Source organism: Diorhabda carinulata, chromosome 4 (genome assembly GCF_026250575.1).
Source record: "Diorhabda carinulata isolate Delta chromosome 4, icDioCari1.1, whole genome shotgun sequence".
Taxonomy (NCBI): domain Eukaryota; kingdom Metazoa; phylum Arthropoda; class Insecta; order Coleoptera; family Chrysomelidae; genus Diorhabda; species Diorhabda carinulata.
The window spans coordinates 10,665,711-10,692,170 of NC_079463.1; the positions used below are offsets into that span (position 1 = coordinate 10,665,711).

At 30.5% G+C, this 26,460-nt stretch overlaps 6 protein-coding genes across 11 annotated transcripts in view; 3 read left to right on the forward strand and 3 right to left on the reverse strand.

Moving 5' to 3' along the window:
- Positions 1–593, forward strand: part of LOC130893516 (neuroendocrine convertase 1-like) — a 9,425-nt gene extending 8,832 nt beyond the window's left edge. For all 3 annotated transcript variants that reach the window (XM_057799726.1, XM_057799727.1, XM_057799725.1), the window contains exon 12: positions 418–593. In XM_057799726.1, the coding sequence (XP_057655709.1) occupies positions 418–570 (153 nt within the window). In that variant the 3' untranslated portion in view covers positions 571–593. The remainder of the gene's footprint in view (positions 1–417) is intronic.
- LOC130893520 (calcineurin B homologous protein 1) overlaps positions 1–10,823 on the reverse strand; it is a 23,969-nt gene extending 13,146 nt beyond the window's left edge. The window contains exons 1-4 of one of the 4 annotated variants that reach the window (XM_057799732.1): positions 10,431–10,647; positions 10,083–10,349; positions 9,777–10,028; positions 1,790–3,457 (exon numbers count right to left, since the gene is read on the reverse strand). In XM_057799732.1, coding sequence (XP_057655715.1) covers positions 9,790–10,028; positions 10,083–10,349; positions 10,431–10,497 — 573 coding nt within the window. In that variant the 5' untranslated portion in view covers positions 10,498–10,647 and the 3' untranslated portion in view covers positions 1,790–3,457; positions 9,777–9,789. Of the gene's footprint in view, positions 1–1,789; positions 3,458–8,173; positions 9,234–9,727; positions 10,029–10,082; positions 10,395–10,430 lie in introns of those variants that run through there. The other 3 variants (XM_057799731.1, XM_057799730.1, XM_057799734.1) reach the window with 3 other exon arrangements.
- LOC130893519 (60 kDa lysophospholipase-like) lies at positions 2,114–8,307 on the forward strand. Its single transcript, XM_057799729.1, has 9 exons — positions 2,114–2,405; positions 4,285–4,408; positions 4,923–5,031; positions 5,092–5,217; positions 5,279–5,489; positions 6,455–6,567; positions 7,073–7,258; positions 7,659–7,772; positions 8,132–8,307. Exons 1-9 carry the CDS (start codon positions 2,327–2,329, stop codon positions 8,189–8,191), a joined length of 1,122 nt encoding a protein of 373 aa, XP_057655712.1. The 5' UTR covers positions 2,114–2,326; the 3' UTR covers positions 8,192–8,307.
- A 2,048-nt stretch (positions 10,824–12,871) lies between the features above and the next one.
- Positions 12,872–19,601, reverse strand: LOC130893097 (protein transport protein Sec23A). Its single transcript, XM_057798894.1, has 10 exons — positions 19,121–19,601; positions 18,742–18,997; positions 18,259–18,688; positions 16,749–16,919; positions 15,976–16,118; positions 15,590–15,801; positions 15,332–15,532; positions 14,951–15,277; positions 14,666–14,887; positions 12,872–13,142 (listed from the first exon to the last, which is right to left on the reverse strand). The coding sequence occupies exons 1-10, from the start codon at positions 19,397–19,399 to the stop codon at positions 13,053–13,055; spliced, it is 2,331 nt and encodes a 776-aa protein (XP_057654877.1). The 5' UTR covers positions 19,400–19,601; the 3' UTR covers positions 12,872–13,052.
- On the forward strand, positions 19,585–24,671 carry LOC130893098 (scaffold protein salvador). The gene is made up of 8 exons (XM_057798895.1): positions 19,585–19,934; positions 20,050–20,269; positions 20,329–20,452; positions 20,513–20,780; positions 20,839–21,019; positions 21,078–21,262; positions 21,606–21,738; positions 24,481–24,671. The coding sequence occupies exons 1-8, from the start codon at positions 19,844–19,846 to the stop codon at positions 24,533–24,535; spliced, it is 1,257 nt and encodes a 418-aa protein (XP_057654878.1). The 5' UTR covers positions 19,585–19,843; the 3' UTR covers positions 24,536–24,671.
- Positions 24,526–26,011, reverse strand: LOC130893099 (uncharacterized). Its single transcript, XM_057798896.1, has 2 exons — positions 24,841–26,011; positions 24,526–24,785 (listed from the first exon to the last, which is right to left on the reverse strand). The coding sequence occupies exons 1-2, from the start codon at positions 25,061–25,063 to the stop codon at positions 24,661–24,663; spliced, it is 348 nt and encodes a 115-aa protein (XP_057654879.1). The 5' UTR covers positions 25,064–26,011; the 3' UTR covers positions 24,526–24,660.
- Positions 26,012–26,460: the final 449 nt, after the last annotated feature.

Here is a 26,460-nt window from a genome sequence, read left to right on the forward strand (position 1 = left end):
AATCCATCATCAATCTTTATATTATGATACCTAAAGACCCGTCGTCATTTAATTGATGTCTAGAAAGTTTTCAACGAGGTATAGCAAGTCTTACTACCTAGAAAAGTCCATTTAACATAACCATTCACCTCCTTGATTGGTGTTTCACATTAACCACTTTTTTATATATCATTTATACGTATCGAACCCTAATACCACCTACATACCCTTGAAAAGGTTCGATCATATTTACATCAGTACTTCCGATTAGAAAACAAGTCATAACCTGAAAATATTTTTTTGTGCTGAAAAACGACAACACTTTCTAATCCCTCTAATATACAGAGGGTTGGTTTTTGTCTTGTAAAGGGCATTATTGGCGGGTTTGGCATAAAATTGTTATTATCGGCACTGTTTCTGATTATATTTTTCTTGTAGACCTCATATAAGAGAAATTATGGCGTCGTCGGAAATATGCATCTCATATTACACGGTACCAAAACACTTCCTAATCATATGCAAAAAGGTCCCAGAGATTACAACATTAAGAACACAAATTTTGAAGACGTGTTAATAAATAGTGTATATTAATTGAAAATAAATATGGAATTGTATATGTTTTTTTAATATCTTTTTTCATTAGGATGTCGTATTGGTTAATAAATCATATAATAGTTTATTCTAATTTTTTAACCTTATGAAAGACGAATTTCCATTTTGTAGTACGAATATCCATTTTTGTAGTCCATTGAAAGTTCTTGGAGGTTTTATAACCAACTACCTATACTTCAGGTTCATAAAGTTATGGAGCTACTCCAAACTACTGCCATCTGTCCTTGTAGAACAACCTTCACTCCGAGTTAAAAAAATCAAGGAGCTATTTCAAACTGGTGAGATCTATCCTTGTAGAAATGTTGTACAGATTTTGAAACTTAGTAGTCCACAGACAAGTTTCTCTTTGGCAAGTGAAATCAAAATGATTGTAGTTCAAAGAGTCAAAAGCCTCTCAAACATATTTAACATTAAAATTAGTTTGTTTTGTTAATGGACTGCATAACCTCCTCAAAAGATATCTGACATGGAATAAGTGTTATGAAAATGTCTACCGAAGACGCTGAGAGCATTGCAAAGGCAAAATTAGAGGACTATAAAATTCATTTAGTATTCTCTACATCTTTAAGATCTATTTTCAGTTTTTTTGGGGACATCCTCCACAGAAGCCTGCTATGGCCAAGCCATTCAACCTGGAGCTAACTGTGTACTATATTTTTAACTGTAGAGTTTTAATTCGTAGTAAATGATATGTAGCAATTTAAATTTTAACATGAACCAAATATAAGGCGGAAATTAATAAAGGACAGACAGTATATTGTAAAATGTTATAAAAGTGACGAAGGTTATTTCAAACAATAATGGTAATTATTGACCTTTTCAACTACTTAACCTTTTATTAACATCGCTAATAAAAAGAACAACATTATTGGATCTTATGGTAAATTTTTAAAATTTTTGTTGGATTTTTCTTTTTAATTGTGTTGGTTATAAATAGATCTTACCTTAAAAATAAAATTTATACTATATTGATACTATTATAGAGCGTCTTTATAAAGTAACTTTCCATTTCTGTTTACAAAACGTTGATTAAAAGTATTTATAAATAATTCAAGCCCACAAAATTTTATTAAAACTTTGTATTTATGTTCATTCGTCAAATTCTTTGCACTTTTTAAATTAATTTAAAAAAAACTAAACCTATTTTAACAAATCGTATAATATTTCCATGTTTTAACGCGACAAGTGACTTGTGCTCTTCTTTTTCTTAAATCTTATAATTTTTTGAACTAACAAAAAAATACATCGTTACTCTTTTTAAACCCTCCTAAATAATAGTCTTAAGGCGATAAATCTCGAGTTTACTTTGTTAGCTTTTGAAAATATAGTTTCAAGTTAGTAGAAATCTATGTTTTTGTATACACAACTTGGAGTAGGCAACGGTGCTTTATTTGACAGTTAACTTGTGTTTCCTTTATAGAATGACTTATATCAAAACAATGCTTACAAATTATTCAAATTTTTAGTTCTTCAAACTAGTTTGTAATAAATGTTATCAACATAAATTTACAAAAACAACGAAGTAATCACCTTCTGAAAGCTTAAAATTTCCACAAATGTAATGTATTACACAATATTGGCATCCCTACTGCATCGAAATAATAAATCGCGAAGAAAGATAACAATTGTAAACATTTTAATGCTTTCAATTCGTTGATAACAGCATCGAACTAATCTTGTTTATTCTAAGATCCAGTTAGCGAGCGGTAGGTAGATACGAGTATACGAATAAACCATGGATTTTGAAAATTTTAGAAGAATTCTCGTTCTATACGTGGGTGGAACGATTGGTATGAAAAAGAATTGTTATGACGGTAAGAATTTTATTATTATTATTATTATATTAGTCTGTTTTTATAACATTACGGTTATTATATATTAAGATCCGACTTAGTAAAAAATATTTCCAACTGATTAATTGTTATGTTAGGTTAGCAGGACTTTCAAATATCCAAGAATGTTGATCTAATTTTGTCTTAAATCGTTTAATCTACTATAAATTTTTGTATTCCTATTTAATTTCCATGAAAAAAAAATATTAACTTGCTGAAGCGTACCTATATTAAGAATTTGAATTTGGGAGTCATATTTCAAAATGGTTTGTGTTTAAAAATCATTGCATATTCACAAAATTTTGATGAATGTATATTTTGCTGTGCTTGCTAGGTTTTTATGTACATATTTTCACATTAAAAAGCATGAACACCATCACCAGGTTGTAACTTTTTCTTTTTCAAAAAATATACGATGACATTAAGAGAGCTATGTACAAAGGGCTAAAAGCTATTCCAAAGATCAAACGTGTAAACTCAGTAGACGAAAAAATGAATGTTTTTGGAAAAAAATAAAATTTTCATTACATTCTGAACATATCACATAGCAACATCCAACATTGTACTTTTATTTTAAATTAAATAATTTGTGGATTATATGATTATTACTAAATATATCAAATTACAAAATAGGTCATAGTTTACAAATAAAAATAGAATATACAAAATAATAAAAACAAAATGTAAATCTTTTAAAATAATATCATAAATACACACTAGTGGCGGCTGGAAACAAAATCATACACTATTATAGTATATTGTTATTCAGTTCAAACCGTCCTAAACAATAAGACTTCAGAAAGTCATTGTAGGTCATAGAAATATGACGTAGAACACGTTGGTCGACTTTATTGACTTGTTTATCATCTGCGAGGTATTAAAAATTTTATTTTGGGTTTTCAGTTGAATGGTAGAGTTAAAAGGAAGTTATGTTGAAATATACAATATTTTTTACTTTTCTGGTGTCTTAAATGAAATTATAATTTTTGTAGATCTGCCCAACTTGCAAATAATGTAGTTATCATAAGAATGATCTAAAATTAAAATTTGAAAATTTAATGAATTAAAATGTATTTGTATCATCTAATAAAACTAGTTTATTGATAATTACGAAATAACAAACATTTTTAATTATAGAAATAATTATCAAAATAGTTCAAAATACGCGTTTAAAATAATTAGTTTTTAAATGTTATTATTACCTAGGAGAGGTCAAAACGAATGTTTTTTTTATATATTTCTAACATTAGCAGATACACTTGGACGTTAATCAGCGAATATTACAAAAAATTGGTTATAAATTTGATTTTATTATATAATTATCAAGTAATTACCCTAAATGTGCAGGAAATATTCAATAACGAAGTATTTTTTTTTACTAAAAAATCTGAAAAAATCAAATTCACATTCTATCACACTTAACAAAGATTAATACCACTATATCGTGTTCTTGTAAGAGAAAAGAATTTCAACACCTTTAGTTACAAAAAAACCTAACCTATATTTTCTCTCTACATAGCTTTATAAATACGTCCTTATTGTCTATTTTGATCCATCATATCAACTCTCCAATCTATTTACAAGGACTAAGATTTTTCAGGATATTATCCCTCCATTTATATCTCGACTTACAAGGACATTAAGAATTTTAGGGATATTATCCCTTCATTTATATCTCGAGTTACAAGAAGATTTTGAAGCATATTATACCCTCATTTATGTCTTAACCCCCTTAATGATCTCCAGGATCAATGCATTTCTAGCCAAGGAGCTTAAATCAAATTTTTTGTTGTTTCGAATATAATTATATTTTTTATCGCCCCTTGTATATAGCGTTGAAAAATCCGAATTGTTTTTGTAGTATTAGAGGCTGCTCATAACGATTTTCGGGCTAAAATAAAAAGCAGCAGCTCATTACATGACTCAAAATGGGCAAGGGAAAATTTACACGGAAAATTAAAAGAGAATCAGATGATATTACCGCAGTACGTATGTTTATAATACATTTATAATCGACAATGAAAAATTGCATAAATATTTAGAAATCATAAAGGTTTCTTTACACTATAAACATCGTTTTTGGAAAAATTTATACGTCTTTATTTGGCTTGAATTTTTAAATATTATTTATCGATGAATTATTAAAATTACACATTTTTACGTCGAAAAAGAAACTTTTGGAAAAAAATTCCGATTTTTTTTGTTTATTAAAAACTAAATCGCGGGAATATTTGAATTGACAAAGCAAAATGTGACATTTAAAACTAACAGCATTTTTGACAGTCGGCCATTAAAAAGTTTATTTTGAAACATTTTTTTCGTAATCAAAAGAAAATTAAATAAATTTAGTGAAAAAAGAATGTATCTAAGTAAAATTAAACCTAAACATACGATATATATCGTATCGAATGTAAAAGGTTTAATATCGAACCTTAAAAAAATTTGTATTTGTGTTTTCACTAAACGAAAGAAATGAAGAAAAGAACGTAATCATTTCAGAAGTGGCAACGGACAAAAGATACTATACGAAATAATAGAATATACACCGTTATTAGATTCTAGCAACATGACTTTAAAAGACTGGATAAGAATCGCTAAAGATATAGAGGTAATCCGATATTTAAATCATTGTTTGAATTTAACGAGTGGTATTAGTTTTTGTTTTCAGTTTTACTATCACAATTATAATGGATTCATAGTTCTTCACGGTACAGATACATTAGCTTATACAGCTTCAGCACTTTCTTTTATGTTAAATGGATTACAAAAAACCGTAATAGTTACAGGTTCGCAAGTGAGTTACCGAGTTTTCTAAACAAATGGTCAATCATGTAATGTTTGAATTTTGTTTGTAGATTCCAATTTTCGAAAGTAGAAGCGACGCGAATAACAATTTCTTTGGTTCGTTATACATCTGTGGATCGTTTACTATACCGGAAGTGTGCGTATTTTTTTCTAATAAACTTTTTAGAGGTAATAGAGTCGCTAAAGTTTGTACAGAAGATTTATATGCGTTCGATTCTCCGAATTATCCTGCGTTAGCTCATGTTGGGGTTGGAATTAAAGGTAAATCTACTTATTCTTGTATTAAGAGTATTAAAACGTAATTTTAACACTAATATCATATAAAATGTCTTCTTTTGATAATAAAATAGTGTTTCCGGAATATAAGTTAGAATCTTTTGAAGCAAATAGTTATTTTGTGCATTGTGGGGTTTTATATTCTCTTGTTTTTATCGTGGTAAGCCAGTTACAAAATTTTCATGCCCAAACATCATTCAAATAAGTATTAATCTTTTTAGAACGTCCCAAAGGTTTTTTTTGGATTTGTTTCGGTACTAAGCAGTGGTCACTATAAAACCTGCATTTGAATGATTTTTATTTTTCATAAAAGGCACAAATAATCCGTTGAATAATGTTTTTCAAATAAAATTCTGTATTTATACACAAATAAGGATTTTAGTGCTGTTTCTAATATCGATATGTTTGGAAAATGGGTTCACCTTTTTTTGATCATAAAAAAATTTTTCCAATATTTTTGTTCATTTTGTTTAAGCATTTAAGATAAAAATGTTTGGAAATCAAAATTTCTACTATTTTTTGACCAATTAAAAATGAAAAAACCATTAATTCTGCAATTTGTCTTCTAAAACAGTTGTTAAAAATACTTTTCAAAGACTGTATTACGTTAAGTTTCCCTTTATTTCTTTTTTAGCTTTTTCAAAATTTTTAATAATTAGTGAAACTTGTTTAAATTATGCATTGTATATACTTTCCGAAACAATTTATAAATACTATTTTTGGATTTTTTATTTGCCAAAAAACTCTCTCTCTCTCTTTCATTTTTATCTAAAATGCGCCAAAAAAATAAACAAAATGAAAAATTAACTTTTCGATTTTTTAAGATCAAAAATTCTTCCAGGAACCATTTTTCTTGGCAAATTTTATTTTGACTTTTTACTAAAATGTCAAATCAATACAATTTTACTCCAGTGATAAGAGATAAACTTAAATAATTTATATATTTTCAGTACATGAATACTTCATTAGAAAAATCGATTATGCAGAGAAATTTAGTGTATATACTGATTTAAATCCACATGTTGCTGTCATAGAATTTTTCCCAACGATAACAGCAGAAATGGTAAGATTCCCTATAGTTTTTAGATGCTTTCATATAGGTACTAAACTGAGGATGGTTATTTGGCAATTTAATCTTGATATCCATTGTATCATCGTCTACAAGTTGTCTTCCAGTTACTTCCAGTATCTATGCGCAATTCAAGGATATATTCTTAAAATAGATGATCTCAAGTTTCTTCTCCCCTATTTTTGCTACATGAAGTGTCATCTGAGGCGATAGTATCAGCAAGGAGTTGCAGCTCAAAGTTCAAAGTTAAAGGAACTTTTTGGAATGATACTGAGTGCACTTTCTTGGTATTGGTTCCTAATACTTCAACACCATTTCCTGTGGTAGTTCTTTAATAATCTACACACCATTAATGGTATTCCTTGAGTGGTACAATCATTTTTCCAATCTTCTTACATACTTATACCCAGTTGATCCTTATTTTTCATTTCTACACTGAGAATATGGGAAATTGAGTTGAGTCAATATTATCTTCTAAGGATGTTTTCTTTTCTTTTAGTTATCAGCGTTTCTTACAATTCCCAAACTCCAAGGGGTAGTAATTCAGAGTTTTGGTACAGGGAATATACCCTCAAAACTAGATCTTCTTGAGGTACTTGGGGCGGCAGTGGCTAGATGTATACTCATTGTTAATATAACAATAAGTGCGAAAGGAGCAGTTAGTATGTCCTACGCTACTGGTAAAGTGAGTATTTTTTTTACAATGATTTTTTATCAACTTTCCGAATTCGAAATTGAAAATTTCCATTCCTACCCAAAAAAAAACTAAACCCTTAGACCTTCTCTCACAAATTTCAAATAACAACGATTATATCATAAATAAAATACAGAGTGGTTCGTTTCAAATTTGTTTATATAGTATAAGTCAGTCTGGGACTGACTGACAAATTTTTAGGACTTGACATCAAAATTTGCAAAGAATGCGATTAGATTGAAATTTTTCTATTGTCTCTAACATTTAGACAGTGAATTGGGAGTGGAAAAGTAAATATCCCCAACGATACCAGAAATTAATAATTTGTTAGAATTTTAAGTTTCCACTCTGTATAGTAACTTATTGGAACGAATTATATGAAAATTTTTAGGTTTTACAAGATATTGGTGTAATTTCTGGGGAAGATTTGACCGTAGAAGCTGCTCTAGCGAAATTGTGTTACGTTTTAGGGTTACCCGGGTTAACTTTCGAGGAACGCAAAGAGGTAAATTCATTTTAACCATTTATAATTATTTTTTAGATTGACTTTCTATCAAATTTCACAATACCTTATTTATATGTCGTTAGAAAAATATACCAATTTGTATTTAAACATTTTTTTGCATGTATTTGTGCAAATTTTGAAATTATAGTGAATATTTCAATTGTTATGATGATCTGAGACATTTAAAATTGTGAAATTACTCAAAACAATTTAAAAATATATTTAGAACATCCAGAAATATTTAGAAAGTAAGTTAATAACTTTAAATTCTTGATTTTCGATTATTTTAAAATTCAGAGGACCAATTTAATGAGTAAAACTACTTGTTATATGAAATACTGATTAAAATTATTTTCTAGGCAATGCGAACCGATTTAAGAGGAGAAATGACTATACAGAAATACGAGGAGATAAAATAAATGTTTATTAATATTTAAACAAGCAATTGTTATTTTTTATAAATGATTCCATTGAATTTTATTGATATAATGTATATTTATACAAAAAAACTGTTAATAAAGTATTTATTTCAAAATTGTGTTTCACATTACTTACTTAAAAAGGCATATTTAGCTGTATTTAGACCAGTCAATCTTTTTTGGAATCTCTAATATTTCTAAGCATTGATTAATGTACCAATATACATTATATTGGATCAAAAAGTTAAATAGCACTTTTAAATTAATCTTATTTGCATTTTGGACTCATCTATTTGAAATAAATGCCAATTTTTTCGCAAAATGCCGTTGGGTACAGGTCTTCTGATAGGCCGAATTTGACATAACCAAAGGCCAATGTCATAGAATAGTGGGCCGTTACGCACATAGGCCTTCTGATAGCCCCCACTTGACATTACTAAAGGCTGATGTCCTTTTTGGACACTTTGGTTTGAACCTTTTGATATCATTAGGTAATCTGAGGGGTTTGAACTGTGCTCCTGTAACTACTGGGAACTTACAGATGACATGGTCCCAGTAGAACTTCAAAGACTCTATTTGAGTGGTGTGATAATGAAGACACCCGAGGTGGTGGATTCTGTCCAGTCACACACTTTTTACTTTCTCCGTACAGGACCACCATACAATGGCCTCGTACGTGAGAAGGGGCTATAAATCCAATAGAGGATCTTAGATGAAAGACCCCATATACAACTGAAGGGCCTTTTTACCCTGAGGTCCCAAGTGGCTGGTTGTTCATGTGTTACCAAAACAGTATTGCACCCAGAGTTACTTCAATATATTTTATGGCTATAGAATATGTATTCCCAATGTGCCAGTGTTGCCCCTCCTAGAAAAAAGGAGCTCAGTTTTCGTTGTGTTAATCCTAAGCTCTTCTGAGTGGCACTACCTGTTCACAAGTCGCAGGGCCCTTCATTTCTAATTCCCCATATTTGTAACTATCAAACTATTATCTTCCCTCAATAACTATTTGGGCCCTTTTGAGAAACTATCTATAATTCTCCTAAAATTGAAAATTCATTAAAAAACGAAGAAAATCTTAGTGCAAATAAAATTTCAATTAAAGGAGAACTATAATTAATACAAACCAAAATATTTGAAAATGGTACTTGAATCTAACACACTCCACCCTAATTTTTGATTTTAAATAGAGAAAGGATAATTTGGGAAAGGGAGAAAGAGGAGAGCAAATATATGGGACTCAGAAAATGTATAGTATTAATTAAATTATATTGTGGTGATTGAATCATTGATTATGTTTGCAGGTTTCTCACATATTTCAGTAACACTGTAATATAACCCCATCCACAACAATATTCAGTTCCAAATAATGTTTCTAAGTTAATAATTTGCAAAAACTGAAGCAAAATCTTCCACTTTCAACTATTAGATCAAATCTCATTCAGTTAATATAAGATCCAACACAAAAACCAAATGAGAATATAAGTAAATATAAAAAAGAAAGTAGAGACAAGGAAAATATCCTTAAAACAACAATAATATATCTACATTATATTAAGTAATTAATTAAAAAAAGTATATGTACCTTGATAACAAAACTAGTTCAAAAATCGTATGCTCATTTTCTGCTCAACATCTGTCCTTTGTAATGCTTTACAAAACTCTTCAAAAGAGATCATCTGATCACCATCTTCATCGGCTTCAGTAATGGATCTTTCAGCTATACTGTTCAGTTGCTCCTCGCTTATATTAGTTCCGACCATCATGTGTAAAATAGCTAGTAGTTCATCTTTGGATATCATATCGTCATTATCAAGATCGTACATTTTAAAGGCAACTAAAATAAAACTCTTAGGATATATGCAAAACCTAAAGAGAATTAAAAACTCACAGCGTAATTTTTGTTCTCTGGAATTTAATTTGTTTTCTTTGTTTTTCTTAACTGGTATGAAATGAGCAAGAACTTGCATAAACTGTCTAAAATTAACTCTATCATTGAAATCATCGCTTTGGAAAAACGAATTAACTATCCTCTCCCCAAGGGGATTGATCGCTAATTCTGGTATACGTAGAAAATCGTCTCGACTTAGAGTGCCGCAATCCCCTCTATCCAATGCGGTGAATCTCGAATATAATCTTTCTATTTGATTTGGTGTAACTGAAGAAATAAGCATTAAATATGCATTATTTCACTGTATATTCCCTGAAACATGTTTTTGTAGTAAAATTTTATACTTACATCCAGTTTCTGTTTGAATTTGAGCTATTTCTTCTTCGCGTAATAGTAACGATGATCTATTGCCCATTTTAATGAAATATTCTATTTATCTGCTATTTTTATTTGTATGCTATTTACTCAATTATACTTTGAACAACAATTACATTGATCTAAATCATATAAAAATAATTATCACCTATTGATAATATCTACACCAGTCGAGGACGAATCTACAATCACTTATTTTGTGAACGAATCATTATAAAACGAAAGCAAGTTAATCGATTCACGTGGAATCTCGATTAATTTTATCAAAATTTATTAAAGAAATCATAAAATTTAGATATTTCCGAACAGTAAACTCTTATTAAAGAAAAATGATCTACTAGAAGAAGTTTGATGTTTAGAGAGTGTAAAAAAATGAAAATCCTTAGTAATAGTATTGAGTATGTTCAAAAGATCCGAGCATTTACATTCGGTTTATGACGAATCATGTTCAGATCAAAAATTTCAATCGAATACGTCATGACATGACGTATTGTGAGGTTGTGTCAAATTCATTTACGTCATTCGTTTCCTATGTGTTGTATATCGATAACCTCTTCAAATTATGGAGTGTAGAGAAGGAGGAACATCTCTTATGGACGGTACGTTTAAAATATGGTCTGAATTCTGTAGGGATAATACGTGGCGCTGATTATACTATAGGATTGAGATCTGAAGTTAAACACTTACTGTATAAGAAATTATCAAAGTTGTGACTGACGTTTGATTATATTCATGTGAAAAGCTGTGCAATCCTTAATATCTTATTAGATTTTTATTTTTTATTAAGAACTTGATAATTTCTGTACCTGCTTGCATAAGCTAATTACCAATGATATTTTAACAAAACTATAATTATTATATTTGTTGCGGATAGAGTTCAATATTTTATTTCTATGAACCAAAATGTTTTATTTTCAATTATTTTATTATTTTTATTGATATTTTTATATGACTATAACTATTATATTAGTTGCTAAAGAAGTTCAATATTTTATTTTTATGAACCGAAATATTTTTTTTTTATTATTCTATTATTTTTATTGATCTAATTATATCGCTATAATTATTATATTAGTTACGGATAAAATTCAATATTTTATTTTAATCACCCAAAATGTTTTTTTTATACTATTTCATTATTGTTACATGATTCCCCTTTTTTTTTCATATTAGAATATATGTATTATCTAAACCAAATAAATAGCTAAATAATAAAGTTAATTTAACGAGATTCTGTTTTGTTAATCGTTTCATTATTTTAATACTACTAATTTCATTATCACGGTGCATTATTTAAAGCATTACTATACAGCTATTTTCAAATCAGCGCGTAAAATTCAAGCGAATACCCTCTATAATCAGCGCCACCTATTTACCCATCAAAAATCAGCTCACATTTTTTAACCCAGAGACGTTCCTCCTTCTCTACACTCCATACTTCAAATGTAATGTGACATCATTTACGTTAATAAAGTGATAGAAGAGTATTTTATCTTTAACTTGCAGAAGAAAAATAACAAGATAAATAAAGAATTATTTGTGATAAATTGCAAAAAAATCAAAAGATTTCTTAAAAAAAGTCCAGTGATTATTTTGAGGACTAAGGATACATCTAGATATTCAATTAAATAACATGGATGTAATAATTTATAAATCAAGTGCAGTTTTCAGTTCTAGGGGATTTTTTAGATCTGGTGTCGGTTACGAGAGTTTTGATTGAAAATTATTGTTCATGTTGTGTGTTTTTTTAGAATAATCGTTAAAAATATGCTTCAATATTACAAATTACTGCTCCAGTTAATTTTTCAAGGTATTTTAGTCACTAACCCGTTGGTTATTTTCTTGGTACCAATTTCTAATGTTAATTTAAATCCTCTTCTTGTACTTCTTGAACATTGTAGCTACTGTTTCAGGCATATTAACTTGCGGACAAAATTTGCTTGCATATCCCCATTTGACAATCAGGTAGAAAAACTTCCAAAAACACTCCATGTTATCATCTCAATTCAGACCCTACCAAAACAGATTATCAATTCCATAAGCTTTTCTACATAATTAGAAAATTTATCATTGTTCCCAGATCTCTATTTTTTCTTCCATGACAACAACAAAGGGAAACACGTCCTTTTGCTTTCATTACAAATCCTTAGAGAGAGTACCTTAGTTTAAATATGTAAACTGGTATTTTCTAGATTTTATAGCTTCTTTAGAACATTTTCTTATACTTTCCACAAAAACCCTTTCATCCTGAGCCTTATTTTGACACTTTTCGTTTGAATCCATATATATCAAATTTTCTTTTCTCTAACTTTCCAGAGTCAATTTTCTCCAATTGCTCAAATGTCAAAGGTTTTCTATGGTTTCTATGTAAACCAGTTGATTTAGGAATGGTAAACCAAAATAAAACAACTAAAGAGCAGTAACAACGATACAATTAATTATTTATAAAAATTAATTTCTCTTGGATACATTTATGCCTATAAGTTGCTAAATAAAATAATATTTGTCCACAATCAGAAATACTTAAATAAAAAGTTACAACAAAGATGTCTAGTATAAATACATTAAAGCAATAATAAATATTTCCTTTATCAATTAGGCTGTTGAAGAAACTGCCAACTTCTTTAAATGGTCCATAAACACTTGAAGAGAAACATCATCTGTCAAAACTGGAGCTCCGGAGTCCTGAAATTGTTTTTCATAATCAAAAATTTTGTTGGAGAGTTAGGAATTTCCACAAGATATTGCCCCCAATAATACAAGAAATCTGATATGCAGAAGACACACTGGGATAATTATTGGTGAAGTTGTAGATGTATAATTCAAAAACTATCAATTTGATGACATAAGGCAAAGATAACAAGCAAATAAATCCAAATTGAAAGGAATCTTCCTCAAGAAATCAACTCCAAATGGTACCTACCCAGATTTCGATGTATTTAAAATATTCTAAATGGGTTTTAGATTTCTGTACGAGATTTACATCTTTTTAATGAAACAATGGAGAACTGGGGAATAAGTAGTTTTATGAATGGTGAAAATTACTGATTATTTGAAGGATTAAAGATAGATCTAGAGATTGATCCAAAGAACATGGTTGTACAATAACATGTGTCCAGTGCTGAGCAAACAGTTGGAAAACGACCAACTAGTAAAAAATTCATGTTAGTGGTAAAAACCACTGAATATTTGAAGATCTACATATCCATCTCGAGATCCAACTTAAAAGTATACTACTACAAGTCTAGTAATGAAAGAATGTTGGAAGACAACTGACCAGCAACCAAAAAGAAAGTTTTGTTAGTGATGAACACCTGTAAGTAAAGTTTCATCCCAAGATACAATTGAAAAGCATGCATTACACGCTTTCAACAAATATCTAGTGCTGAAAGAAAGATCAAAAGATTTCTTGAGTGGAAAAAGGATCCATCCAGAGATTCAAATAAGAAAATGGACAAGTACAAGTTTTTAGTGCTGACGAAACAGAAAACTATCAACTAACGTCAAAGGAAATATGGTATTAGTGAAAAAAGCCTCGGATGCTTTGAAGGTCTTCAGATCCAATTGACAAGCATGGATTATATAATTACAAGTCTAGGACTAAAAGAAAATGTGAAGACGCAAGTAAAAAAATTGTTAGCATTAAACAACAAGGACTAAACATTAATCTTGAGACATAACCCAAGAAGATGTATGAATGTAATGGTGAAGAAACAGGTGGAAGTCTATCAACCAGCATCAAAATTTGTTACTGTTAACCACCAGGGACTGAAGATTCACACCAAAACACAACCTAAGAGGATGAGAGGATCTAATGCTGAGGAAACATTTGGATGACTATCTACCAGCATTAACATTTGTTTTGTTAAGCACCAGGGACTGAAGATTCACTTCAAGACACAATCTAAGAGGATGAGAGGATCTAATGCTGAGGAAACAGTTGGAAGGCGATCGACCAACAGCAAAATTTGTTAAAGGACTAAAGATTCACATCAAGGCACAACCCAAGAGGATGAGAGGATCTAATGCCGAGGAAACAGTTGAGAATTAATTGATCAGTAATAAGGAATAAGAAAAGTACATTTTACAAAGTTATAGGAAAGTATAAACGAGATAAGAGATTTAAGTAAGACCTGTGATAAGAAGAGACGATATTTCTTTGTGTTTAATTCTATAGATGAACATATAATTGGTTATATTGTACTTACCCCTCCATATGAATACATATTGTTATGAGTTTGACTTGGATTGACTTTTGATAGTAAAAATCTAGCCTGAGATCCTCCTTGTTCCGTATCGATATATCTGGGCATTGGGAATCTAGTCTGTAAAATCTCTTGAGCGTCATCTACCGGCGCCTGAAGAAGCTGCCTGAAGTTTTCATATTCTGGCATATCTTGATATTTTAAATTACGCCATTGTGCAATAGTCTAAGATAAAAAAAAAAAAGATAAAATAATTACAACACGATAATAATTTTTGTATAGTTGTACCTCTCCATGAAAGATTAATATTTGGAAAAACGTGTCCATCAAGAGTATTCTGTCGGGTTGAATGGAACTTGTATCTAATAACACCGGTTCTGGAGGTCCGTTGAAGCTGTAGCTGTACAAAATCGGTTGGATCATAATCAGAGATTGCGTTAGGTCCTCACGCATCAACATATGTCTATAAAATGATGTTTCGTCTGGAGAATTATTAAAAACTTGCAAAAATTGCGATCTCCTCAAATGGTACATGAACTGCGGATAAAGACTGAAATTTTGAGTTAATCTGAACGAATTCGGATCGTCTTTGTTGTATTCCCCGAATTTTTGACACTAAAAAATCAATTTTATATAAAATTAATTACACTATTGTAATCAGAATCTTACCAATCGGATCAACATTCTATCTACCCATCTCAGAACGTCTGGACTGTCGTCTGATTCCGCTCTATACACTGCCATTCGAGCCATAATAACAGCGGCAGCTTCTTGATCAAAACCGGCGTTTATGTGGTGAATATTAGCAGTCGCATCGGCCCAATTACGAGCAACAGTCGTCACTCTGATTCTCCTTTGACCACTCGAATGCTGAAAATATCATATTTATAACAGATTTTGCATTTTTCTATTAACCACCCTTTGTACCTGATACTGTGTGATAAATTGGATACAACCCCTACCGCCTTGAGGAATAGGCGCGGAATGTTGATTTACAACCTCGAGGAATAAGGCCATCGTTGTACTAGGTGTTAATGTGCACATTTTCCATTGCACGGTACTACCCATACCTATTTCGGTATCTGATACCAAAGGACTTTTAACATTCAAAGAAACACACGATCCAATACCTCCTTGTACTAAAAAATGGTATTGATTTAATACCTACCACCCCAGTAAGTCATGTAACATTAAATAGAAGAATTTTAGTTCAAAATCACCCCTAAAAGTTATTTTTTTAAAATGGGGTAATTAAGTACCTATTTCCTATAATTTAAAGAATAAAATGATAAAATTAGTGAACGATACATTACTTTTTAATTCTTTAGAACACTTCACTTCCAAAGTACCGTTAAACGCCATTTTTAAATCATTTTTTTGATCTCTATTGAATACCCTCTGGAAGGTTTGTTTAAACAACGAGGAATTAAATGAATCTCCCATTACCATATGACCACTGAAAGTATAAAACTTTTATTACAACTCTAATTAATTAGTTATTTTGTAGAAGTGACAGTTGAAAAAAAAACGAGATCAGCAAACAATTGGTTATTAATAGTTTTATTTCATTGTTTCACCCTATACCTTGTTTATGTTATATTAAACACGTACATAAAACCAACAATCGCAATTACATTATCTGGTCTTTCAAGCTTTTCATAAATTCATATCCGGCTAGAAGGACCAAATTGAATAATTAAGAGTTTTACTGTAGTTAATTCAAGTTAATCTTGCACTTATTAATTGAAATGCTGTTTCTAAGGACAGTACAATTAAAAATGAAGTGAATATTGTTTTTTAATTAAAAAACATCGGGAGAAATAATTAGACTGAAACGAGACGAGTTTAAGCTACTAGAGAAACACATTTTATAACCAAAGAAGATACAGGAACTGAAACTGAGATATTCACACTCAAAATTACACTATTTGGTCCTTTGAGCCTTCTATAGGTTCAAATCTTGCTCGAAGGATCAAACAGTGTTAAAACTGAAATAGGAAAATTGTTATTCCTTGGTTGTTATTTCTTTTTCGACAATTTGATTTCTGCGTTTAGTAGAAAAAAAAAAAAATAATTGTGTACATACCCTGTAGAATTGCAGCATTGTTTCATCTCCATAAGACCAGTTTGATCGAGAGCGCATGAGTAAATATCTACACAATGTCCATTTGTAGCAGCTCTCATTGCTAAGCTATCGTAATGTTTAATAGCCTTTTTCATATATTTAGCATTGTCCTTCTGTATATCATGATGAGACCTACATCGAATTAACATTGACATTTTTTCTAATAAACAAAGAATGTAACAAATATAGATTATTGAAATTTAATTCCATTCTAAAGAAGAAAATAAAAACACTCGGTATTTTATTCCATTCAAAATATTGTGATTGGATGTTTCCTTTGTTCGTGATAACCTGTTTCTGTAAATCTTCGTAGTACTTATGAGATGACAACATATTTACATGCAGCCTTGAAGTCCCTTAAGGCTATTGAGTGCACCTTCAAGCTAGCATAGAAGTAAGTTTAAACCTAGTAACATAATGTATGTACCAAGCAATTAGGAAGCAGACAGCCTTGACAAAAAAGGGACTCCATATTTTGGACCAGAGCCCTACTGTGAATCATTAGATGAAGAAACATTCCAGGCTTAACACAATACAGAAGATTCATAACCGTATCAACTAAAAAGTCTGAGGAACTTCTTATAATGACTAGGAATGACATTAAACTGGTGGTCCGTCTTCTACCTCATAAAATACCACCTTATGACGATCAGCATGGCTGAGAACAATTACTGTAGCTTCTGTGAGCTAACCATGGGAAATTCAAAGTGAGTGTTCTGTCCATTTCAGTAGACTTAGTAAGAATAGTTCCAGCAACTTAAGAAGTGGGACAAAAAACCTACTTTGAGAGGAGTCTATGTACTTTAAAGGCAGAACAATGAGATGCAAAGTTACAAAATATCTTTTTAGGTATAGGCGCAGGAGTTTTAGTTTTACCAATTAGCACTACAGCTCAGTGTGAACCTTGAGCTCCCCTACAATTCGCCTCCAAACTGGTCTGTTCTTCACCAACATCCCTACCCTCTCACATTCATTATTTGTAAGTCTTTGTGAACTAGATCATTCCACCTGATACAGGGTCTGTCTCTTTTTCTGCTGCTATATATTTTGGCATTCATGATTCTCTTAGACTTTTACTTTCTTTGAATGTGGCCCAATCATCTCCACCTCTGGGCTTTAAAGATCAGACGGTGTTTTCATTGCCTAGAATTTCTATTATTTCAGATTCCCAGTCTGTTTTCTCCATATATTTTGTTAATAATTTTTTTTCTCAAATATTCTTAATGTTTCTTGGTCTTTTTAAATTCAGTCTTTCTTGTGGCAGATTTATCACAAATTGAATATCGATTTTGACACCATATTAAACATATTCAATAAATATTGTGTTCTATACATTTGACAACTGACTTATTTATTTTACATCATTTTGTAGTACAATATACACTTTTAGTAAGATTAATTCAAATTTGGGAACAAACAATTAATATACAATATAAAAAATAAAAGTAATAAAATGAAAAAACAGACTTACCGAATAGGTTGCTTCAAATCATCATTCAAAACTTGACCTGGTCCTTGGGAACAAGGTCCGCCAACAAACAACATAACTCTAGCACCAGTATTGGAGTAAGTGCATTCTAATAATCCAATGGCAACTGATAAAGCAACGCCGGTAGATCGCAGGGATCTCTTTCCTTGATGGACAGGCCAGGGATCCTTTTGTTGTTCTCCTATCAAATCTGTTAGATTCATATCACATTTACTAACTGGTTGCAGGAACCTACTTCCAGGAGCAATTGGAGTTTGTTGCATTTGTCCGGGTCTAAGACCTTGTCCTGGCTGTTGAGGAGTTTGTTGTGGGTTCACAGCAACTTTTCCTATACCTAACATTTCCTGAACTTGTTTAGCAGTTAGATCTTTAGTACCCCTAAAGACATACGATTTACTACAGCCTTCAGTACCTTTAAAAACACAAAATCAACCAATTGATACAAAAATTATACCCACTACCAACCTAACTCGTGAACCTGTACCATTTTCCCAAATGTAATCAAACCTATCAATGCATTTGGAGGAAGTAAACTCAAAGACATTTGTAATGAATCTTTAAGAGAATTTAGTTCTTCCTCATCCATACAAGTATCAACGACATACAAAAATATTGGTGGAAGACACTGGGCCCTGGTAATAGTATATTCAATAGTAGAAAACATAGGCATCAACTCAGCAGGTTGGTGCTGTTCAGAGATGGCTGCATATTGTGGAGGAAACTAAAATTAATAATAATAACATACCTAATGAATTAGTTTCATTACCCGACTTATTACTTAAAAAACGGATTATGTATAGCAAAATGTATTTTTGATGTGTTTTTTTTAAAGGTATATACTTACTGGATTTCTCTGGAAACAAAAATTGCATACCCAAAGCTTAGCTCTGTAATCTACTTGACATAGAGGGTTTAATATTGCACGGCAATTATTTCGAGTACAGAGAACGGGATCATACTGTATTGGTGGAAGATCCAGACGTTCTTTAATGGGTTGGTAAAGGCAAGCGAGAGGAACTATCAGCCGAGTGGCTTCAATTCGACTAGATGGCCAGACATTCCAAGTAAATCGAATTCCATCACGGTCTTCATTTTGTTGTATATATTCTTCATAAGTACTCATTTTAAATTATTATTGTAGGAAAATGTAGAATGGTGATTAACAATTATTTTTAAGTCTTAACTAGACACATCACTATTAATGTGATTAAAAAATTGAATAAATTTAAAATTAAATATTAACACTAAATACACGTCACTTGCTTTCGTGTCTTGACAATTGACAATAACCAACTAATCAAATCATTGTCACCAATTATTTTGTTGGTTATTTGCTTCTGTAAAACTCAAAGTACTTTAAAATGAAATAAGAAAGAAGATAATTATGACAGTCGACAATTTTGTAAACAATAAAGTTTACTAAATTATTTTATAGCAAAGTATATTATAAAAAATGAGCTCCTAATTGTTTTGAAATTATATGAAAAGTGCGTGATTATACATATGAATATGTAAAGTAAAATTTGCAAATGCAGTTATAATCATTTGCAATCATTTAGATCTGAATATGCTTTCAAGGAAAAACAAAGACTTGCGGACGATAAAAGAAGGAGTAGTTGGGAAATATGTTAGAAAAGATACCCCTCCAGAAATGCCGAGTAAGTATATTGAACTTTTAATATTATGATCTAATAGTAAAAATAGAGTAATTTTTTTTTAAAATGACTAATATTTATTTTCGTAATTGGGTTAATATTTGATATCAAATTTTAGTTATAAACGTGTGGACAACTGAACCTAAACGAAGAAACTCAAATCAAAGAGCATCCCTTTCATCAACTAATACAATTTTATCAGTTCCTAATTCAAATTCTACGCCTCAGGTAACAGTTCAGAAATTCGGTAATCAGAAAACTTTAATAAGTGATGTTGGTTTGGGAGCGCACGAGGGGAAATATACCCCGAGTGCTTCCGTTCCAGATTTGGCTACAAGGTATTTAACAATAATATAAACATATTTATCATTACTTAAATTTCATTATTTATGAATAGATTTGCAAACCTCACCGTGGGGTTAACTAATGATCAAACAACTTTTTGTAACCCAGGAATAAATTCATCTCAACCTATTTATTCAAACCATTTAGTAGGAAGTATTTATACTGATAATTCTGCCGTAAGTAGTATATTTGGTAAAATAAACCTTGTATGTTATTTGTATAGAATTTAATTGTAGAATAACGCTAATTACGTCGAAATTGATCAAATATACCCATTTAATCAAGAGAATAGTTATCAAGAATCACAATATAACAGGACTAATTCCCCTATTTACCAAAATACAAATAAAAACTCAGTTTTAAAGGATGCGACTGTAGATTCTACACCAATTTATAGCAATACAAATTGTAAAAATATAGGAAATTCAACACAAACAGTATCCTACACGGAATCTTTACCACTTCAATCAAGACATAGTTTAAATATATCTGAAAACGTACAAGGTGAGTTTCAATTACATGTAACAATAATTTTTACCTAAATTTGTTTTTGTTTGTGAAGAACAATCAGAAGAACTCCCGTTACCACCCGGATGGTCAGTAGATTATACATTAAGGGGTAGGAAATACTACATAGATCATAATACTAAAACAACTCACTGGTCACATCCATTAGAAAGAGAGGGGTTACCTACGGGTTGGCAATGCATCCAATCACCTGTTTACGGAATATATTACATTAAGTTAGTATATTTTCTAAAATTATTTATAAGATTAACTTGTAAAATTGCAATTTTTTAGTCATATCACTCGAAGAGCTCAATATGAACACCCCTGCTTAGTGCCATGTTTTAATTATCAATCAGAATCATATCAGAGATATGTACCCCCCAGACCAACTCATTTTCAAACTCACAGCGTTCTAGTACCCGCTAATCCTTATTTACTTGAGGAAATCCCGCATTGGCTTAATGTTTATTTTAAAAGTAAGTCATACTTTGTATTCATTGTACTATAATTTCATCATATTTCAACAGGAAGTGTGTTTTTTAAAACTTTATTGGGATTTGATGATCTAGCTGCTGGGATTCATCCTAGCTTGCTCCTATGATAATCCTTTTGTGTAGAAAAAAATTAGGTGCAGTATTATCCTGTTGGAAATATTACAAATTTTGCTAGTTGATGAATTGTATGGAGAATTCTAAATCAAAACTACCTACCACTGAATCAGTTTGTCCCTAAGAAGAATACTCAAGGAGGTTCTAACCTAAATTATTGGGAATTTTTAACCAATCGAGAATTTTTGAAAATAATATATAATTTTTGTAGCTAGCCCTGACTTAGATCACAAGTTACGTTGGGACATGTTCAGACTTTCAGAATTGGAATGCTATAGTGCCATGTTAACTAGACTATACAAGCAAGAATTGCAAAGTATTGTTATGAGATACGAATCCTATAGGTAAGTGTTCATCATACAAATCAACTTTTTTTTGGAGTTTGCTCAAGTACGGAACTATCACCTTTAAAAAAAAGATTTTTATAACTTATTGTCCACTTTCCTCAGTTTCCTCTTTATTTTCACCTGTTCCTTAATTCATAATTGATTATGATGATCAATGATTCACCTGGTGTGTCCCATTTAAAACAACCAGATACTGATATCCTAGGAACAGCTCATCAGTAACTTTTGTTTAAACCTTATAATGTTACTGGGACAACTATAAGGGTTTTCCATGTGTTTGCACCATCTTCATTCTTCATCATAAGGAATGCCAAGAAATGTCTTAGATGACCTACCTAGTCACTATTCGAATTTGTCTCATGCCAGATGTTACCATTCACTTCCACAGAGCCTCTCTTCCAAGCAAACAGCTCAAGGATGTAACAGTCGCACTTTTGGCTGTTTGGTTGCACCAAGAATGGTTCTAGGCCCCTTTGTATTGGTGATGTTAATCCTTGTAGTGGAAAAACTACAATAAACTTAAATAAAAAATAAAACGCTGTCTGTTTTCTGACAACTCAAAAACGTCAACTCTATATATATATTTTTTTGTCAAAATTGCACAACAACCTATAGGGGCACTATCTAATACATACTAATATCTATATTTAATACACCCCCTCAATTTAAATGTATTATCTAATCTAATCACTTCAACATTTACTTCTTTTTGCCTTTCCAATTCTACTATATAATCTTCTAAATTTTTATCAGCTTCATTTTTTGTTTTGAGAGTTTTAACTACAACAAAATGCGAATAATCATCGATAATGGTCTGAAAATATCGGGATCCACCAAAAGCGGTAGGGTTCATTGGACCACAAACGTTGCTGTGGATCAATTCGCCAATTTTGGTTGATTTTCTTTCTCTATCAGTAAATGGGCATCTTGTACCTTTACCTTCCATACATGTAGAGGAAATTTTATTTTCTGCTGGTAATCCTAACTGAATTAAAACATCTTTTCCAGCATGACCCAGTCTTCTGTGCCATATATCTTCATCTAATATAACATTACATTTCTCAACATCACTATTTTGTCAAGTATCAACACATATAAACCATTCTTGTTTTTACATTTTAAATGCAAATTTTTACCTTGTATAATCATCTTTTCTCTTTCTACTATAATTGTATGACCCATTGAGGTAATTTTCGAAAGTGATAACAAATTATGTTTCATATTTTGAACGATCAAACCTTCCAAACAAAACTTTTGTCCTTGAGTTTCTGTTTTCAGAGTTCCTATTTTATTTGCTTGTAAAATGTCACAGATTGCAATAGGAATGGTTACGGGCGTGTCGAGCTTTCTTATATTTTCTAGTTCCTTTTTTAATAAGTGATTAGTTGCTCCAGAACCCAAAATCATTGTCATTTGTCCATTTGTTTCAGAACATAAATTTGCTGCATACAGCTGCACTTCTTCCTCTTCTTCTTTTATAACGTTAGCTTGCCCTGAATTTTGAGTATATGATCTTTCTCTTCCTCTTCCAAGTTCTCTATAACCACCTCTACCTGTCTCGCTTAGAACATTGTGAAAACCAGTGCTCTTGGCTTCCACATTTATAGCATCCATTTGAAGCTTTTAAATTAGATTCTGTAGTGTCCGACTGTGAATTATTTTTAAGTTCTTCATCTAACAGTTTAGGTTTATCGAAATCTAACTTAACATTTTCTATTGTTTCCAAAACAGTGGCTACATTATTGTATTTTGGCGGTAAAGCAAACAATAAAAGACATACTTTATCTCCTTCAGTCCTCCATCTAATATAGATCCCACATCTTTGAGATCTGTTATAGTTGTACCAAATTTTTAAAATAGGTCTTCCATTATCTCAAATTCCTCATTTTTCATAGTTAATAATTTTCTCTATAATGCCATCTTAGTCAAAGAACTTGTTCTTACAAACTCATTTTTAAGTGCCTTAATTTGTTCTTTGGCCCTTATGCATTCTTTAATAATATCTAAATGCTTATCTGATATACTCGGAATAAAAATAGACTGAGCTTTTGCATCTTTGCACTCCCATTCATCCTTCTCTTTTCTATTAGCTGTCGAGTCTGGTGGATTACCATCTATTGCCTCTAAAAACTTATCTTTTCGACATAATATTTTGATCCTAAACAGCCAGTTGCTAAAATTGTTAGCTTCTAGTATCGGTATCATCATATTTGTAGTTATTTTTCTAAATTCTTTCGAGACTTTTCTCTTCTGACTTTGTCAATAAAACACTAAATTTTTCTTGACTGATTTTAAAAACGAAATATTACTAATTCTTCTTAACAACGTTCTGGGCCCATAACCTATTGGTTGTGTTAGTCCTTGCAGTGAAAAAACTACAATAAACTTAAATAAAAAAATAAAACACTGGTTGTTTTCTGACAACTCAAAGACTTCAACTCTATATATATATATATATATATATATATATATATATATATATATATATATATATATATATATATATACAAATATTTTTATATTGGTAGTGAATAAAGTGTTCAAGTTTCATTACAAACTTTTGATCTGTTGTTTATTTTTAATAATTAACATTTGAAACTGTTTATAAACTTATTTTTTCTTCTGAAACTAGTAAAATTACAACTTGCCTCAAATAGAATCATTAAAATTTGATTTGTAAATAAATTTAAGATAAAGATATACAATAATCCACTAGTACATACATTTTAATTATTATAGATCAGCGTTGATGGTAGAAATGGAGAAATTTTGCCTAAATAGAAAGAATAGGTAGTTCAAATGACTCAATTAACACTGTTCCTTATTTTAAATTTTTTTTATTCCAAATAACAATGTTATTTATTTTTTAAAGTTTACATAAGTTCTACTTAACTTTGTGATTATATTTTATAAAAAAAATTATCCATCTACTAAAGTTTTTTTATTATTTACACCTTGTTCCTCATCTATTTTATTCAACGATAATCCTTTTACTCTATAGACTTGGGCGTTTTCAATACCGAGGGTTTTGGCCCATTGGTGACCTGCAAATGGTTTAAAATGAATTTAAATTTGATATTTTTACACTCGTTTACCCACCTGGTGATACATTAACATCATCTTCTGATTTTACATCATAATATTTAGCCCAATCCGCTTTACCTTGATATATCATATATGCTACGAAACCGAAAGCGTTCCAAGCGATAATCGAATAAGTTACAGCTATTCTTTGCTTCCAAAGCGCCGCTCTATCTATAGGAATAGGATTTGTATTTCTTCTAATGTATCTTCTCAACCACCTAAATCTAAATAAAGTCATTTTTGGTTAGGTAACTAGCATAACCAAAAAGTAACTCTTCTTTTTTATATTTAATATTGAATGATAGTTGATATCATTAGCCACTTATTTTATAATTTCAGAAAATACTTATTTTCCGTTTAAGGCGTATCTGTAAACTTATATTCATTATTATTTAAAGAAACATTAATAATTTGATAGTAGTATCTTGTTGATTCTTTGAACATTAAATTTATCTATGATTCTGGTCGTTGAGTAGAGACTATTATATATGAATAACTCTCAACTCAAAGTTAGAGGGATTTGTCAATGTAATGTTAAGAAAAATGACGTAATAGTTAATAATTTTGTTAGTAATACATTGGTGATTCCCTTTCTTTATATATAAAATTAATCTATGATTTTGATCGTTAATCGCAAGCTATTTTGTAGATAAATTACTCAAAATTAAGTTAAGTTAGAGATTTGTCAACTTAAAGTTGGCACAAGTGATGCAATAGTAAATTTTATGTTGGCGATTCTCTTTCTTTATATTTTATCTATGATTCTGATCATTTATCACAAATTATTTTATAGACGAATAACTGAAGATTAAGTCAATATAAAGTTGGCACCAATAACGCAATAGTACATAATTTTATGTTGGTACTATATGGGTGATTGTAGTCATTGGTCTAAAGGGTGCTTCAATTCTATAAACATTTGTTTTAATGGCCGTTAAATATTTTTCTTCTCCTAGATAATTACGACCTATTTACGAGGACAGAAAATTGAATTCATTTTCGTTTCTATAACAATGTTATCATCTTCAGGAAGCAACAGCACATTTTTCCTTCACTTTCCATAATTATTTCCTCCTTTTGCTGGTCCAATTTTATTCTAGAAACGCTGATTTTCACTGTACACTGTTTGCCCCCTCTACACTAACAATTACATTGTGTCGGCCTAATACAAGAAACGCAGATTTTTCGTGCACTGTACTATCACTATACTAATAATTCTAATTTTCTGACTTACATTACAATGAGAAAGTTATCGTCTTCAGAAACCAAATGACATTTTAACTTCACTTCAAACTATTTTTTCATTGGTCGAGAATTTATAAAAAGTTGAATGCCTTGACATGATAGAAATCCAAGGCCAAGTAGAGGCTTTATATTACTCACACCAGGTTACCCAATGAATTCACTATTCATTTTCAACCTCTAGTCGAAATTACTATCTTTCTACCCACTTTTTGTTCCGGAAATTGAAAGTAAAAATTTGTAGCACTCACATTAGTGTAGGAACCAAATTCAATTTCTTAATATTTAAACTCAAACTGAAAGGATATTTGTATATAATTTCGAATCAACATTCATAGGAAAGTCTTTAATTAAAAAATAAGTACAATATCTCATGGAAATTGGACAAATGAG